Source organism: Haliaeetus albicilla, chromosome 11 (genome assembly GCF_947461875.1).
Source record: "Haliaeetus albicilla chromosome 11, bHalAlb1.1, whole genome shotgun sequence".
NCBI classification, from domain to species: domain Eukaryota; kingdom Metazoa; phylum Chordata; class Aves; order Accipitriformes; family Accipitridae; genus Haliaeetus; species Haliaeetus albicilla.
Window position 1 is genome coordinate 42,456,419 of NC_091493.1, and position 12,734 is coordinate 42,469,152.

The 12,734-nt window shown below is 71.5% G+C and overlaps 2 protein-coding genes across 2 annotated transcripts; one reads left to right on the top strand and one right to left on the bottom strand.

Annotated features, from left to right (window-relative positions):
• The first annotated feature begins 83 nt into the window (after positions 1 to 83).
• Positions 84 to 4,064, top strand: DCAF15 (DDB1 and CUL4 associated factor 15). The gene is made up of 13 exons (XM_069797407.1): positions 84 to 626; positions 1,004 to 1,101; positions 1,219 to 1,354; positions 1,484 to 1,590; positions 1,677 to 1,816; positions 1,943 to 2,113; positions 2,194 to 2,772; positions 2,867 to 2,958; positions 3,046 to 3,174; positions 3,257 to 3,342; positions 3,436 to 3,540; positions 3,757 to 3,872; positions 3,955 to 4,064. The coding sequence occupies exons 1-13, from the start codon at positions 489 to 491 to the stop codon at positions 4,008 to 4,010; spliced, it is 1,953 nt and encodes a 650-aa protein (XP_069653508.1). The 5' UTR covers positions 84 to 488; the 3' UTR covers positions 4,011 to 4,064.
• A 792-nt stretch (positions 4,065 to 4,856) lies between these two features.
• RFX1 (regulatory factor X1) lies at positions 4,857 to 12,418 on the bottom strand. The gene is given in 23 exon segments (XM_069795712.1): positions 4,857 to 5,346; positions 5,734 to 5,779; positions 5,874 to 6,027; positions 6,129 to 6,337; positions 6,859 to 7,008; positions 7,119 to 7,216; positions 7,303 to 7,454; positions 7,575 to 7,684; positions 7,806 to 7,924; positions 8,030 to 8,145; positions 8,233 to 8,352; positions 8,432 to 8,613; positions 9,219 to 9,265; positions 9,268 to 9,348; positions 9,351 to 9,432; positions 9,435 to 9,534; positions 9,650 to 9,744; positions 9,833 to 9,904; positions 10,228 to 10,333; positions 10,433 to 10,648; positions 11,592 to 11,737; positions 11,782 to 12,255; positions 12,299 to 12,418. Coding segments are annotated over 23 exon segments (3,156 nt in total). The 3' UTR covers positions 4,857 to 5,185.
• Positions 12,419 to 12,734: the final 316 nt, after the last annotated feature.

A 12,734-nucleotide genomic window follows, 5' to 3' on the forward strand; every position in this document is an offset into this window, starting at 1 on the left:
ACAAATCTATAAAGTTTTTAAGAAGAAAAAGCCGGGGTTCGGTGAATTCCCCCCGCCCCGCCGCGTCGGGGGCGGGGGGGGGGGGGGGGGCGCTAGGACCCCTCGGGCGCGGCCCGGGCCTGGTGCTGCCGCCCATCCCCGTCGTTATGGTAACGGCTGCTGCCAGGCCCCGCCCACTCCCCAGGGACCGCCCCCACCCCGCCGGTGCCTCTTCGCCATAGCAACCCGCTCCGGCGCGGAAGGGCGGGAGGGTGGCCCAATCACGGCGCGGGTGCTGCGGTCCTATTGGTCATAGGGCGTCGCCGGGGTGGGGCGCGTTGGGGATTGAAGGGGGCGACGGGCCAATGGAGAGGGGGGTGCCCGCCTCGAGCTGCTGGGTCCCCCAATGAGAGGCGCGGGCGGTGGAGGAGTGGCCAATGGGCGCGCGGCGTGGGCGGGCCGTCGGCGGCGGGCCGGGGCGCTCCGGAAGCTGAGGGGGCCGGGGGAAAATGGCGCCCAGCTCGAAATCGGAGCGGGGCGGCCCGGGGGGAAAGCGGGGCCTGGCGGGGGCGGCGGGTGGGTCCTCGGCCGGGTCGGGCCCACGGGGCCGCCGCGAACACGTCGTGAGGCAGCTCGACCGCGTCAAGGTGAGCGGGGGGCGGCGGGGGGCCTGAGGGGAGGATGGGGCGGCTGAGGGGGCTCTGAGGGAGATGGCGGGCAGGGGGTGTGCGGCAGGGGGCTGAGGAGGGAGGGACACTGCACCGGGTGTCGGAGGAGACAGGGCGGGGATCCCTGGGGGGGGGCGGTCGTGGTTGGGGGGGGTCCCCTGATTTGGGGGTCTGTGAGGGGTTTGGGGGACACAGGGACGGGCGGGGGGAGCCCGGGGGGGGGGGAACCTGGAGAGGGGCGATGGTGGGAGGGCGGTGTTGGGGGGCTGGAGGTGGGTGTGGGGTGGGGAGGGTTGTGGGGGGTGGTGGCTGGAGGCCGGGGGGGGGTCCCCTGATGGTGCTACCCCGCCCCCCAGATCAGCGGGCAGCTCTCGCCCCGGCTCTTCCGCAAGCTGCCGCCGCGGGTCTGCGTCTCCCTGAAGAGCATCGTGGACGAGGACTTTCTGTGTGCGGGGTGAGGGTCCGGTGCGGGGCGGGGGGCACGCGGGGGGGCCCCCTCATCTGCGGGGTGGGGGGTGCGCCAGGCTGAGGCTGCTGCATGTGTCTCCCCCCGCATCGTCCCCCCCACCAGGCACATCTTCCTCGGGTTCTCCAAGTGTGGCCGTTACGTCCTGTCCTACACCAGTAACAGCAGCGACGATGACTTCTCCTTCTACATCTACCATCTCTACTGGTGGGAGTTCAACGTCCACAGCAAGCTCAAACTGGTATCACACCCACCTGCCTCCACCAGACAGACGGATGGACGGACAACCCCTCCCTCCCGGGAGCTTCCCCCGGCATTTGGGGGGCCCCCCCCAGCAGCCGCCTCCCTCCCACCGCGTCCCCTCCTGCAGGTGCGGCAGGTTCGGCTCTTCCAGGACGAGGAGATCTACAGCGACCTGTACCTGACGGTCTGCGAGTGGCCCAGCGACTCCTCCAAGGTCATCGTCTTTGGCTTCAAGTGAGCACGTGTGTCCCCCCGACCTCGCCACCGTGTCTGCCCCCCCCAACAGGGGCTGCCTTCTCACCGCTCCACCCCCTCCCCAGCACCCGCTCCGCCAACGGCCTCCTTGTCAACATGATGATGATGAGCGACGAAAACCACCGTGACATTTACATCAGCGCTGTAGCCATGCCGCCCCCCCGACACTGCCCCGGCTGCCGGGACATGGCCCTCGCCCACCCCGGTGAGCCCCTGCTGTGCCGCCGAACCTTTCCCCCCCACTTCCAAACCCACACCACGGGGCCACCACCGGCCCGGCCCCCCGCCCCAACCCCACGCTGAGGCATCGCTTCTCCCTGGCTGCCCCCAGGCGACCGGCAGGCGCACTGCCTGCGGCACGGCTTCATGCTGCACACCAAGTACCAGGTGGTGTACCCCTTCCCCACCTTCCAGCCTGCCTTCCAGCTCAAGAAGGACCAGGTTGTGTTGCTCAACACCAGCTACTCCCTGGTGGCCTGCGCCGTCGCCGTCCACGCCGCAGGTACGGCGCCGCCAGGACCCCCGCTGCGCCTCACCGGGACCCCCCCCTCGCTGTAACCTCCCGGCTCCTTCCTCCCGCAGGTGACAGCAGCTCTTGCCAAATCCTGTACGAGCGCCGGAGCCCGCCGGTGCCCTGTCGCCGGGTGGGATGCGTCCCGCCGCGGCCGGAGGAGCCAGGGCAGCGGGAAGGGGCCGGGACGCCAGCGCAGCCCCTCGACGGTCGGGTGGCGTCAGGGGACGGGCAGGGCCGGGCGGGCGCAGGGCTCTCCCCCGCCGTGGCCAAAGCCAAAGAGTTCGTGGCCGACATCTTCCGACGTGCCAAGGAGGCCACGGGGCCGGTGCTGGCCGGTGGCGAGGGTGAGGAGGACGAGGAGGAGGACGAGGAGGAGGAAGGCGACGGCGGCACTGCTGCCACCGGCTTTGAGTGCCGCCTCCCGCCTATCCCCGCCGCTGCCCCCCCCTGCTCGGGGCCGGCCGGCTCGGGGCGCTGCCGCCTGCACCCCACCTCCCCCCGGGGGGACGGTAGCCCCCCGGGTGAGCCCCCCCCTGCCCCCGGCCCCCCCTGTGCCCCCGCCGCCCCCGCCCCCGAGCCCGGCTACGTCAACTACACCAAACTGCGCTATGTGCTGGAGCCCGGCGAGCCCGCCGTGCCCGAGGAGGGTGAGCTGCTGGCAGGGCGACTTGGGGTCCCCTCGGGGGTGCCCCCCAGCCTTGGGGGTGCCCCCCCCTCACCTTGTCTGCCCCCCCCCCCCAGAATACGAGGACGACAAGATCTCCCTGCCCTTTGTTGTCACCGATCTGCGTGGGCGCAGCCTGAAGCCACTGAAGGAGCGGGCAACGGCGCAGGTGAGTGTGGGGGGGGGGCTTTGGGGTCACCCCCCCATCAGTGCAGCGCCTCAGGGGGGTGACGCGTGCTTGCCCCCCCCCCCCCAGGGGCAGTACCTGACGGTGGAGCAGCTGACGCTGGACTTCGAATACGTCATTAACGAGGTGATCCGTAACGACGCCGCCTGGTCCCGCCAGTTCTGCTCCTTCAGTGACTACGACATCGTCATCCTCGAGGTGGGGGCAGGGATGCGACAGGGCCCCCCCCCGGGCCCCTCCAGCTCACTCTGACCCCCCCCTGCTTTGTTGCCCCCCCCAGGTGTGCCCCGAGACCAACCAGGTCGTCATCAACATCGGGCTGCTGCTCCTGGCCTTCCCCTCGCCCGATGAGGAGGGACAGCTTCGGTGAGGGGACAGGGGGGGCCACGAACGATGCACCCCACCCTAAAACACCACCTCCTCCGCCCCCTCCCCGAGCTGAGCCCCCTTCTCCCGCAGACCAAAGACCTACCACACCAGCCTGAAGGTCGCCTGGGACCTCAACACCGGCACCTTCGTCACCGTCAGCGTGGGGGACCTCACCGAGGTCAAGGGACAGACGAGGTGGGGGTGTGGCACAGCAGGGTGGCGGCAATTTGGGGGATCGGGGGCTTGCAGGGCACGGGGGGGGCGGGGGGCAATTTGGGGGCGGGGGTAATTGGCGGGGGCTGGAGGACCTGTGGCCGGTGCCAGGCTTGGGGGTGTTGTGGCCACCCCAGAGAAATTTGGGGTGGGGGGCTCAGGGTGCTGGGATGGACCGCAGCCCCCCCCCCCCCCCAGCGGCAGCGTCTGGAGCTCGTACCGCAAGGGCTGCGTGGACACGGTGATGAAATGGCTTGTCCCCGAGAGCAGCGGCCGCTATGTCAACAGGATGACGAACGAGGCACTGCACAAAGGTGGGGCCGGGGGGGGGGTCCCTGCGGGGTCCTGGGGGGGGCAGTCCCCTCCCACCACTCACCCCCCCCCCTCTGCCCCCAGGCTGCTCCCTGAAGGTGCTGGCAGACAACGAGCGCTACACCTGGATTGTGCTGTAGGGCCCCCCAGGGCGGGGGGGGGGGGGGATTGGTGTCCTGCCCGCCCCCCCCCCCCCCCATTTTGGGACCGTTTGGGGTTTTTGTTTGGGGTTTTTTTTTTCTCTCCTTTTTCCGTTCAGTGTTTCAAGGTGGGGGGGAAGGCAGGGCACCCCCAAGGAGGCTGGACCCCCCCCCTCCCCCCTAGCCCCTCTTCCTAATAAATATTCCCATTTCCACATCTCCAGTGCCTTCATTCACCGGGGTTTTGGGGTGAATCCTGGCGGTTTTGGCCCCCCCCCCCCCCCCAGCGGCGCAGGGAGGGGCAGGGGGCAAAGACCACGGCGGATTTTATTCCTCTTAAGAAAGAACTACAAAAGGTAGAAAACAGCGTCTGCGGGGGAGGACGACACCGGGGGGGGGAGGGTGCGGGGGGGGGCCCCCGCCCCCCCCAAAATAGAGGTTTTTCACACGGGCTCTCGATTGCGGCCACAAACACCAACCCCTCCCCCCGGGGGGGCCCCGGACACGCGGGGGGGGGGGGGGGCAGGGGGGTACAAAAGCACAGAATTGATCGAAAACTAGAATATCTAATACAGGGGGAGGGGGCTGAAGCTCGGGGGGGGCGGGGGGGCCCCTTCATGCAGGGGGGGGGTCCTGGCATAAGGCAGCGGGGGTGGGGGGGTGTTTGGCACTGGGGGGGTGGGCGGGGGGGGCTGGGGGGGGGAGTTGCCCCCCAATAGTGTTCTGGGGGGCGGGGGGGGGGGGGCAGCATCCAGGATTCCCCCGGGGTGTCTGTGATTCCCCCCCCCCAGCAGTCTCTGTGCGCCCCCCTGCCCCGGGGTGTTTTTTGCCCTCTTGCCCCCCCCCCCCCAGCATTTACCCCCCCCCCCATAGGGTCCCTAAGTTGCCCCCCCCTCGGGGAGGGGTCATCCCCAAATCCTGCGATTCCCTTGCTGGAGCAGCGGGGCCCCCCGCGCCCCCCCCCGTGTCTATCCCCTCGGGGGGGCCGGGGGGGCTTTGGCACACGATCCCGGCGCGTTGCTTAAGGCACATTGTCGCCGCTGAGCGACTCCCGCGGCCCCCCCGGGCCCCCCCCCCCGCTGGGGAGCTGCGGGGAGGGGGGGACGCGGGAGGCCCAGGCAGGGGTGAAAGCGTGGGGGGGGGGGCGGGGGGGGTACCGGGCGGGGGGGGGGCCCTCAGCTGGAGGGCAGGGCCTGGACGAAGAGGCCGCGGGCATCGGTGCGGGGGAGTTTGGCTGGCGGCTCCAGGGGGTCAGGGGGCAGCGCCGCCCCCTCCCCCAGCCCTATCTCCTGCGGCAGCTCCTCGTCGCTCTCCTCCTCCTCTTCCTCCTCCTCGTCTGGTGGGGGGACAGCAGGGGTGGGCTTAGGGCAGCGTGACATGGCTGGCACCTCCAGCACCCCCCCCCATTGAAACCCTGTCACTGCCTGTGGCAACGGGCTAAGCACAGGTACCATCAGTAGGTTCCCGAGTTAACACACACACACTCATTATGCTGCCATCAGTAGGTTTCAGCGTTCACATGCACACAGTCGTGATGCTGCCATCAGTTGATTTCAGCGATCTCACACACACACACACACATACGGAGCGATGCAACTGTCATCAGTAGGTTTCACAGTTAACATGCGCAGACGCACACACAGGGCTGTCACCAGTAGGATTCAGAGTTAACACGCACATAGTGGTGGGCAGTGCCATGGCGGGGGGTGACACACACACTTACCTTTGTCGGGGTCCAGGGAGTTGAGGGAGCTCGTCAGGTTGGCAAACTGCGGGCAGAGAGCAACGGTGAGGCCCCGGGGCAGGGTGGGGGGACAACACACGCTGACACGCCCCCCCTGTGACCCCCCCCCAGCCCCTCACCTCTCCCATGACGGCGATGGGGCTCTGCCCGCGGGCCTGTGCCACACGGTGCTCCACCAGGTAGTACATGTACTCGTCGTAGAGCAGCCGGATCAGGTGGAAGGAGCCGAAGCTGGCGGCGCTGCGCAGGGTCAGGTCCCGGATCACCATCGAGCTGCAGCGCGGGCAGGAAAGACGGACGGCGACGGTGTCACCGGGGCAACGACGGTGGCCGGGGGCGCGGGGGGGTGTCTGTGGGGTGGGGGGGGCACCCACCTGTAGAAGGACCACTTGAGGAGGAAGAGCTTGGCAGCACGGGGGAAGCCGGGGGTGCCCTGGTGGGGTTTGAGGACGCGGGCGACGACGGCGTCCAGCCAGGCCGCCCACTGCTCCAGCGAGTTCTGCTGCTGCAGCGTCGCCTTGAAGTCCTGCTCCAGCCGCTGCACCACCCGGTCCTCGCACCGGCACACCCACGAGGCCTGCTCCTGCCGGGGGGGGACGCGGTGTGGGGGTCAGGGGAGGCTCGGATTCCCCACATACGCACGCACCAGCGTGGCCCCTGACCCCCCTGGTGCGGCCCCCAACCCCACGCTGCCCTGCCGTGCTCTGGGGACCCTCTGCTGAGGTGGGGGGGGGACTTGGGGGGCAGGAATGGCTCTGTGGGGCTTCCTGGAGCCATGGGGCAGCTGGGCCCCACAACCCTGGGGTGCACCCCAGCCCCAAAACAAACCCCCCAGTCCCCCAAAAAAACCCCAGCCCCAAAACACGCCCCCATCCCCACAGCAGCACCCAAAGGCATCCCAGAGTCCCCCTGCCATTACTTCTTTTTGGGGGGGACGGACAGGGAGAAGCCCGGGTGTCCTGCCCCATCCCCAAAGGTCCCCACTGCCCTGACCCCCACATCCCATCCAGCAAGAGCCCCGGCATGTCCCCATCCCCTCACCCCGCCCCCCCCCCAGCCCTCCCTTTTTCCCCGTTTTTGGGGGGGGCCCCCCCGCGGCAGCACCTGGACGTTGGCGAAGTCGACCCGGTTGAGGTCGCTGAGCATCTGGTTGATCTGGGCCGTGTTCTGCAGGACGGCGCGCGCCGCCTGCGCCAGATGGTTAAGGGATGTGTAGCGCCGCAGCGTCTGGGCAAAGGCACTTGCTGCTGCCACCTGCGGGGAGTTGGGGGGCCGGGGGGGGGACGTGGGGGTCAGCACCGGGCTGGAGGGGGGGAGGGCACCCCGCGGTCACCCCTGCCACGCTGTTCCCCCCTCCACCTTACCTTCACGCGGACCATCTCCTCGGGGATGTTCATCATGGCGTTCGTTAGCCAGCTCTCCAAACTCTTGGCGAAATTTCGGATCGCTTGCGTCAAGGCACCTGGGGGAGGAAGAAGCGGGGGGAGGGTGAGGCGGGGGGAGTGTGAGGGTCCGGAGGGGGGATGCGGGGGGGCACGGGGGACTCACTGGGGATGGGCCGGAGGACGTCAGGGATGAGGATCTCCACCAGCCCCTGGTAGAGCGCGTGGTCGCAGTCCTTGGCCCACCTGAGAACGGGCTCATATTTGGAGAGGACGACCAGGCGGCTCTTGGGCAGGCGCTTCTCCGCCTCGTCGTGGCTACGGGGGCAACCGCCGGCGTCACCGGGGACAGGGAATGGGGAAAGGCTGGGGTGGAAGTGGGGGGGGAAGTCCACCACCTCAGCGCGTTGCCCCCCCCTCCGCCACCTCCCCACTCACACTGCGACGGGGGCGGCCTCGCTGGGCTGGCTCAGGCTGCACCTCCAGAAGGTTTTCCACAGCGTCTCCACCAGCGTGAACTGGAGGTTTATCATCACGTCCACGATGGCCTGGGGAGGGGTGGGGGGGTGGGGGGGGTGTAGGGGGGGCAATGGAGGGTGTCAGGGGGTTCCCCCGAGGCCAGGAAGGGCGGGGGGGGATTTGGGGGAAGGGGCGGGGGACACCCCCCACCTCGCAGTGCTCGCGGTAGAGCAGCTGGAAAACTTTGACGTCCTCAGCGCAGGCGCCCTCGGGCAGCGGCTTCCCCTGGAGATCGATCTCGGGGAACTCGGCCAGGGTGCGGGAGGCGTCTGCGGGGCAGCAGGGGGACGGACACACACACACGGTTACAGCACCGGGGGGCGGGGGCCACAGGGAGAGAGGAAGGAGGTGTGTGTGTGGGGGGGTGTCCTCACCCAGGAATTGCTGGTACTGCTGGACCTGGGTGCTGATGTCAGAGAGCCCGGCCGGCGGCTGCTGCCCCACGGCCACCCCGTTGGTCATCCCCTCCATCTTCTGGATGGGCTTCAGCCTGCGGTGGGAGAAGGGAGAAGTGGGGGGGGGCATCGCGGGGGGGGTGTGGGTGTTTGGGGGGAGAGCGCAGGGCTGGGGCTTTTACCTCTGCTTCTGGGCGAAGGGCTGCTGCCGCATGGCGAGGTGCTGCTGGTCCTCCATCAGCCGCAGCAGCGGCGAGCTGGCCTTGATGCGCAGCCCGTAGTAATGGTACTTGGAGTTACCCCTTGGCGGGGGGGGAAGGAGGTTAGCGGGGGGAGTCCGGGGAGGGTCCCGGGGGGGGTCGTCACGGTGGCGGGCGGTACCTGGTGCCGAGGCGTCGGGTGCGCAGGCCCATGAAGACGGAGCGGATGAGTTTGCCGAAGGAGGCGGCGTTGACGGGCTCCAGCTTCTGCTGCTGGCAGTGGAGCAGGTAATGGCAGTACAGGGTGCTGCGGGGCAGGCTCACCCCCTCCGCCGTCTCGTAGTTGTCCAGCAGCCACTGCACCTGGCGAGGGGGGGGGGCACGGGGAAGGGGGGGGGCACATGCTGTCACCCTCCCGTGTGCACACGTACTCCCCCGCACCCCCAAAATATTCCATTTACCCCCCCGAAACGCTCCCGCGGCGTCGCTCTCCGTCCTCGTGGTTTGCCACCAGGTATTGGGGGCGGAGAGGAAGGGGAGCAGGAGGGGAGAGGATGGGGGGGGTGCCCCCCCCCGGAGGCCATTTTGCCCCAAACTTTTCATTTTCTCCCCCAAACACTGGACATGGTGTCACCGGCCCCCCACCAGGGCAGTGCTCACCCCCCACCATGGGGCCATTTCCCCCAAACCTGGGGTTTTCTCCCCAAACCCTTCAGGCACGGGTGCCCCCCACCCGCCCACCGGGACTCACCCCCCGACCCCGGGTCCATCCTCCCCCTCCAAATCCCGCCCCCCCCCCGATCCCCTCAGTTTCTCCCCAAAACACCCCACAGGCAGTGACACCCCCCCCCCCCCAATTCCAGCCCCATTTTCCCCAAACCTCCCGTTTTTCTCCCCAAAATCCTCTCAGGGGAGGAGGAGCTTCCCCCCAGTTTTGTGCCCCCCCCCCCCCAGCCCGGGGGTCTCACCGTGGCGGGGGAGGCGCGGGTGGTGTGGGAGTACGACTGGCCAGACCCCCCAGCATGTAACCCCCCTGGATGACGTAGGTGCCAGCGGCGGTGCCGGGGGTGCCGGGGGTGGCAGGGGTGGCGGTGCCGGGGGGGGGCTGCTCAGAATTTGCCCCCCCGAGACATACATGGGGACGGGGGCGCTGCCGGCGGCCGCCTGCGAGCTGGGGGGGGCGGGCTGGGCTGGACCGGGGCCCCCCCCGACGCTTCGTAGTAGCCAGTGCCGGCGTTTTGGCCATAGAGCGGCGTTTCGGCGTAGGGGTACGACCCCGAGCGGCTGCAGGGGGGCGAGGAGAAAAGACGGGTGGGGGGGTGAGTGAGGTGGTGGGGGTCTTCCCACCTCCCAAAAGAAAACAGAAGGGGGTGCAGGCACGGGGGGGGGACACACTCACATGGTGCCGGGGGGGTAGGTGCCGTCGCCACCCTCCACGTACGGCACCGGCGCGGGGTAGACGTGCTGCACCGGCACCGGCGGCAGCTGCTGCACCTGGGGGGGAGAACACGGGGAGGGGGGGCGTCAGGGTGCTGCCCCCCCCCCCCCCAAACCCCCCCCCACTCCGATCACTCCTGCTTACCTCCTGGGGTCCCGGCAGCGGCTGGGGGGGGCCGGGTTTGGGGGCCGTGGTGCTGCTCGGCGCCGGGGAGCGCTGAGGGGGGCAGAAATGGGGGGGAAGGTTGGGGGGGCACGGGGACGCCCCCCCCGAAACACCAGGGGTGGGATGTGCAGCGAGGGGGGGAACACAGGCAGATGGGGGGGACACAGAAAGATGGCCGTGGACCCCCCCTCGTTTTGGTGGTCACTGGGGTGTCACCCCCCCCCACAGCGGATCTTTGGGGGGGTGGAGATGGGGGGGGTCCCACCTGTGCCAGCGGGACACCGGTGGTCTGCAAGGGGGGGGGGCACGAGGTGGGGAGGGGTCCCCCCGCCCACTCTACCCTCCCCATTCCCCCCCCCCGCTGGGGGTCCCACCTGGGTGCCCGGACCGGCTGCACCCCCGGGCTGGGCCCGGCCGGGGGGGGCGCGGGGGGGGCGGGGCTGCCCTCGGACACCGCCTCGCTGGGCCGCAGCGCGCCCTCTGCGTTTGGGGAGAAAAAGGGCGAAAACGGGTCAGAGCCGCTGCAACCCCCCCACCTCCGATGGGGTGCGACCCCCCCCCGAATTCCGGGGGACTCACCCGACACGGTGACGACGATGTACTGCTGGGGGGGGGGCGCGGGGGGGGCGGCGGGCGGCGGGGGGGCCGCGGGGGGGGCGGGCCCCCCCGACAGCTCCGCCCCGAAAGGGGTGGGGGCGGCGGGGGGCGGGGCCGGCGGCGGCGGCTGCTGCTGCTGCGTCGTCGCCGCCGTCAGCTCCGTGACGTAGGTCTGCGTTGCCATGGCGACGGGGGGGCCTGGAATGGGGGGGAGGGGGCAAAAATGGGGAAGAAAGAGAAAAATCAGTGGGGGAGGGGAGGGGGAAGCGGGGCAGAGGCGGCACCGCGCCGCTGTGTGACGCCACAGGGAGACGTCAGGGCGCGGTGTCGCGGTGTGGTGCCGCAGAGTGGCGTCACAGTGACGTCACAGGTGACGGGGCGGGCGCCGGCCACACAGGCCGGCGGGGGGGGAAGGGCAGGGACGCGGTGACATCAGAGCCGGCTGGTGATGTCAGCGGCCTGCCACCCACCGCCAGCCGAGCCTCCCCCCCCCGGGGTGACATCACGGCGCGACCTCGTGGCGCGAGAGCGCGGTGCGACGTCGCGGCAGGGTGTCGGCCCGGTGAGGGCCGGAGGGTGACGTCACCTCTGCCCGCGAGCGACACCGCCCCTTCCTCCAGCGTGACGTCGCAGCGTGACGTCACAGCGGGGCACCGTCCCCAGGGGGCGCCGCCTCACCGCCTGACATCACACCGCCCCGCCCCGCCCCCTAACCCCGCGCGGGCCGTTGCCAGGCGACGCGCGACGTCAGCGAGCGCGCAAGGCCGCCCCGGCAGTGACATCACCCCGCGCCGCCCGCCCCCATCCCCCACCCCGCGCCATGACATCACCGCGTGACATCACCGCCGGGCTGCCGCCGCGCCCCGCCCCCGCCGCGCGCCGCCATTGGCTCCCCCCACCGCCCCGCCTCCCCCCATTGGCCCGCCCGCCCACCAATCGCCGGGGCGCGCGGCAGGCCCCGCCCCCCGCGGCCCGGGCCCGGCTCCATCCCGGGGCCGGGGCCGGGGCCGCCGCCGCCGCCGGGCCCGGCCCGCTCCCCCCCGCCCCCCGCCCCAGCCCCGCCGCCGCGCCCCCCCCGCCCCGGTGCCCCCCCCCCGCCCCCGCCGCCGCCGCCATCTTGCGCGGCGCCGCGCGGACCCACCTGCCCGGGGCCGCCGCCGGGGCCCCGCGGGGCCTCGTTCCGGCCCGGCCCGGGGGCGGCGGCGGCGGCGGGGGGGCGGCGGGGGCGGCGGGCGCGGGCGGCGGGGCCGGGCCGGGGCCGGTGCGCGGTCGCCACGGCGACCGTGGCTATGGCGCCCTCCGTGTTCCCTCACCGGGGCAACTGTTGCTACCCGCCTCGGCGGCGGGCGGGGCCGCCCGCGCCGCGCCCCGCCCCCCCGCGCCCATTGGCCCCCGCCCGCCGCCGCCGCCCTCCGGTTGGCCGAGGGCCGCGTCGCTCCTCGCACGCCCCTCCCCGCCGCCACCCCATTGGCCGGCCGGCGCGTCCGTCGGCGCTTCCTGAGGGGGGCGGGGAGGGAGGGGCCGCGCGGGGAGCTGGCGGCGCCCGGTTGGGCGGCGCGCCTGCCAATCGGCGGGGGGGGCGGGCGCGGCGGCCGCGCCTGCGCGCAACCGTCCGCCCGGGGTTGGGGGGGAGCGCTGCCGGGAAATGTAGTCCCGTCGTCGACGTCACGCCCGCGTGACGTCAGCGCGAGGCTGATTTTCCTAGGTTCTCCCCCCCTCAGCCCCCCACCGGTGACGTCAGCGCCGCCCGGTGACCTCACGGCGCCGGGAGAAGAGCGAGGCCCCGGTGTGGCGGGAGGCCGGCCCTGGAAGGCCCGCGGTCACCGCGGCAACGGGGCCTACGGGCACCATGGCCGCCCCGGCCTGCCACGGGCCCGCGGTGGTGGCGGCGGCGGGGGGGGCACACGGACACCGGGGGGGGGGCATGGGGCTGGTTATGGGGCAGCGCAAGGGGGGCCCCAGCCCCATAGCGCAGCCGTGTGGGGCAGCCGGAGCCGGCCTCCCCCCCCCGTGACCCCACGACCTGCCATGGGGCTGGGGGGGGGCACAGAGCCCCCCCCCCAGCCATGACCTCATCTGGCGCATCGCCATGGGGCGGACCCCCCCTGTCCCTTATCCTGGTCCTTATCGCGGGGGGGCCCACACCCCCACCCGAACGTCCCTTATCCCAGTCCCCCAGGCCGCTCAGCCCCACGGTGGGTGGGGTGCGACCGGGGCGGGGGGGGGGCAATGGGTCTCGTGTCCCCCCCCCCCGCGGAGGGTGTCATGGGCGGTGCTGGGTCCC

Coding starts and splice junctions, on each gene's coding strand:
- DCAF15 (XM_069797407.1), top strand. CDS start 489: ATGGCGCCCAGCTCGAAATCGGAGCGGGGCGGCCCGGGGGGAAAGCGG. Junction 3,175..3,256: donor ACGACATCGTCATCCTCGAG/GTGGGGGCAGGG, acceptor TGCCCCCCCCAG/GTGTGCCCCGAGACCAACCA. Junction 3,873..3,954: donor GAACGAGGCACTGCACAAAG/GTGGGGCCGGGG, acceptor CTCTGCCCCCAG/GCTGCTCCCTGAAGGTGCTG.